The sequence below is a fragment of the Sitodiplosis mosellana genome, unplaced genomic scaffold, assembly GCF_009176505.1.
Source record: "Sitodiplosis mosellana isolate CC-2019 unplaced genomic scaffold, AAFC_SMos_1.0 Smas_scaffold_6102, whole genome shotgun sequence".
NCBI lineage: Eukaryota > Metazoa > Arthropoda > Insecta > Diptera > Cecidomyiidae > Sitodiplosis > Sitodiplosis mosellana.
Genome location: NW_022601343.1, coordinates 828,196 through 832,250, shown reverse-complemented (window position 1 = coordinate 832,250; position 4,055 = coordinate 828,196). Strand labels below are relative to the sequence as shown.

Here is a 4,055-nt window from a genome sequence, read left to right as displayed (position 1 = left end):
TGCCTATAAACGTCTATAATTCATGGGCTGCTTTTCACCTGAAAACTTACCCGCATCAATCGAATCGACAGTGCATTTACAATGCAGAAAATGAAGAGAGAGAGAGAGAGAGAGAGAGAGAGAGAGAGAGAGAGAGATAGAGAGAGAGAAGGAACAAACACCAAGAAAAATGCTTCGGGCTATAAAAAAAGAAACCATTTCATTTTGATTTTATCCATAAATCTTTATTTCATTCCCAAAAAGGTTGACCTTAAGATGAAATAAAACTATTCTTAATACAATACTATTTGTTGTTTCGTATATGAAATATAGAACGATAAACATGACTTCAATAGCACTAATGAAAACATCTTGAATCCTTGAAAATGTTTTCGCTTAATAATAATAATACCACTTGAAGTAGCGATATTTTGATTTTGGTCGATTTTTTTTCATGTTTGAATTGAGCTAGAACCTAAAAATATAATATCTTACTAGAGCTAATAATGCGAAGAGCATAAAACCAATGCGATTAAGGATGTAACATTAAGTCTGCCTTAAAATAACGGTGAGCGAAAGGAAAAAAATGGGGTTCGAGCTGTGCAATTTTATTCTCTCACACAACTCAAGCTCAATGGTTTTTATGAAAATGTGTGAAAATGATAACTTAGAAGTAATTAAAAAATCTAATTAAATAAAACATTACATTATATACTTTTATCGATTTTACTATAGACGATGCATTTGAATCGCATCACATCATCATTCAGAGATGTCCCTCGGTTTTCCAGTCCAGATTGAATTGACCGAAATATGGGTAATTGGATGTGATTTGTGGTTTCACTTCACCGATACTGGATGCAATTGATGAGCCGGCTGGTGATGTGGACGTGCTGGATGTTGGGTATGAGCTCATGTTGCTTGCAAAGAACGGGCTAAAATTAGATGAGAGAAACGAAAACAAACATTAATTTCAACTGAAAACGAGCTCAACATGCTTATCGCCATTATTAAAAGCAAATTATGAAGTGCACATGGCGAAAATTAACGCGCAGCAAAATATAGACATCTCAGTGCACATAGAAGAAAAATGTTAAATCAATTCGTTCAAATGGATTTCAAAATGACCCCAGTTCAAGGTAAATTGCACACGGAACTTGTTGCGCCCTTTATGTTCGTGTGAATTGATGTGATTGATTAAATCGATATTTACCTATAAGTATCCCATTCGAGTGATCGTGGTGCATGTGAACGCCAATGGCTACTATCGGTCATTGTTGTGTGGGCATGTGGATGTGGTTGATATCCGCTTGAAACTGCAGCCAAACTGTTGTATGCACTCGATTGATTAGCAGATGCATGTCCGAAACCCGATGATAATTGATTGGCCGAATCAATTGAAGATGCATATGGAACGTGTCCGATACTGTTTGGTGTGCTGCTGACTGGACTGAGCGAATGTGGGCTGGCTGATGTGCTGGATGGTGGACTGAGCGATGCTGGATTATTGTTTGCGGCCAAAAGTGATGATGCATTGAAATGGTGACCATAAGAGTTTGGATTGTATTGAAGGGTGTTCAAGTGATGGGCGCCAGTTTGTTGTGAGCTCATGTTATAATTTATTCCGGACGATGGCCATTGCAATGACGATGACAATGGCATCGACGACGCAGCACTCTCGGACAATGTAGACAACGACGAATGATGATGGTGCTGTGGAAATTGTGATGAAAGATGCAATGGCAAATTTACTAAGCCTTCGGGCAATGACGATATTTCATGTGAATTCGAGTGTTTGCGTAGACGTGCACGACGATTCGAGAACCAAACTTGGACACGAGCCTCAGTCAATTTGGTTTTTTGTGCTAATTCTTCACGCAAATAAACGTCTGGGTAATGGTTCTTTGCGAATGAATTCTCGAGCTCTTGCAATTGTTCGTTGCTGAATGTGGTACGTGAACGGCGTTGTTTACGCTTCAAAGATAGACCCGGTTCGAAGTCAATATCACTTTCGCCAGAACTTTCGTCGCCACATGACGAGTTGCCTGTTTAACGAAAGAATTCAAATGGAAAACTTAGCAAAAGAACGTCTAATTTCTCATGAAATTGAGGCAGGTCATTTAAAATGCATTCGATTTGCATGCAAATAGCGAAAAAATCAATTTGTGAAAACTTACCAATTAAGCCGCTGTTCGATAAACTGTCCGAATGTCCGTCACGGCACAAGCGATTGATCGATGATTGAGATGGAACGGAGTTTTTGTCACAAATGCCCAATTGAATGAGTTTGTCTCGGATTTCGAAACCCGACATATTTGGGTTTTGTTTACGGATCTCCTGAATTTTTATCTCGATTTCCGGCGTTGTGTTACGTGGTTTGGATCCGCCGATCACACCAGGACGGAAGGAGCCAGTCTCTTGGTAACGATTCAAAATTTTCGATACACAACCGTGCGAGATACGCAATTGGCGTGAAATGTTACATGGTCGGACGCCCTTAGCGGCCATCTCAATGATTTTCAAGCGCAAATGATTTGGCAATGGTCTGCCATTGATGAACGTACCACCGAGTTGGTTAAGTCTTCCTTGACCTGTTATTTATTCAGAATAAAATGAAACCAAGAACAACAATTATTACAATGGGTTTTTTCTCTTGTTAAATTACTTTAAATTTATGCAATAACAATAGACATCAGCAGCAGCATCAGTAAGAGATTCACAAATGGCGAATTACAAAATGGTATTCAAAACAACAGATTTTCTATTGAATCGAAATCTCAACGAATGACAAAATTATCTAGATAAGTGTCACAATTTATGTCGTATTGACATTGGAAATGGGATTTTCGCAAAATCACTATTCAACCAGCATACGCCTGTTTGTTTATATTTCTCGCAATCTCTCAAATAAACAGCTCAACTCGGGCAGCTCAAGCTCAAATATTTTTTGTATCTAATTGTCCGTGCAAAACCGCTCAAAACAAAAACGAACGAACGAACGAAAGAAATGGGTCAGATCTATTTATGTGTGCATTGTTCTCTGTTCTGTTCTTAAACAAATGACAAACAATTTAATGGACATTCACAAAGGTGAAGCAAACCAGAGAGAGAGAGAGAGAAAAAAAAGTGCATTAGAAGCTATTAATAGAAAGGAATTGGATGATCTTTTGATGAAGTAATTCTTTCTTTTGATTTTTGTCGAAGAAAAAACAGATTGAGTTGAATATCGACAGCATATTTTCTATTTTGAAATATTGAAGGGCGTTTGTATGTTCAACATTCAAAGCTACAAACGGCCTATGACCTAACTGATCGCCTAATGAAATCCGAAGACAGAGGAAGAGGGAGAGAAGAAAACGAAAAACCAAATGCACAATAAAAACATATCAATTGGACAATCAAGGCTATTCACAAATTGTTTAATTCTTCTCATTTCAATTGTTGCTTGGCATTTTTGTGTTGTTGTGCGGCTTGAGAGCGGCTAGATCCAAGATGGATTTCAGAGCACACAATAATACATTGATCACACAATTCAATGGAATTTTTCTGCTTTGGTATGTCCCAATGTTGCATTCGACATTTTCAGTAGTTTCTTAATATTTTCTCCGTCGAATTGGTTTTTGTTATGATTTTTTTTCTTCAAGCACTCATTGATTGTATTTACGTTGCTTGCCGTCGATTCCCATGGGTGGGATGAACCTGTTCGTTAAATTGCATTGTACAATTCCAATTCAATTACGAGTTTAGACCAAACAGGATCAGCAATTAACAACAACTATGACCACGTGGGAAAATATGAGCAACATCGGCTAATCAATTCAAGAGTGAAGAGTGTTGCTATTGTTTATTTACAAATGAATGCACGACGATTGAAAAAGCAATGGAATCGATGATAATACAATGGAGCCCCTTTCTGAAAATGCTCGCCTTGATTCTCTTCTTCTTGCCGTCAATTGCCTTTTCACTCAGATCATTTCGATTTTTCTTTTGCATGATTAAATTCGAATGGAAACGTCCATTTCGCATGTAGAGAGAGAGAGAGAGAGAGAGAGAGAGAGAGAGAGAGAGAGAGAGAG

General features: G+C 38.0%; 1 protein-coding gene across 1 annotated transcript in view; it reads right to left on the bottom strand.

The window, feature by feature from the left end:
• Positions 1-264: 264 nt before the first annotated feature.
• The window catches only part of LOC129573564 (protein gooseberry-like), a 4,900-nt gene continuing 1,109 nt past the window's right edge, over positions 265-4,055 (bottom strand). The window contains exons 2-4 of the mRNA XM_055454209.1: positions 2,157-2,570; positions 1,193-2,024; positions 265-914 (exon numbers count right to left, since the gene is read on the bottom strand). Of these exons, the coding sequence (XP_055310184.1) occupies positions 746-914; positions 1,193-2,024; positions 2,157-2,570 (1,415 nt within the window). The 3' untranslated portion in view covers positions 265-745. The remainder of the gene's footprint in view (positions 915-1,192; positions 2,025-2,156; positions 2,571-4,055) is intronic.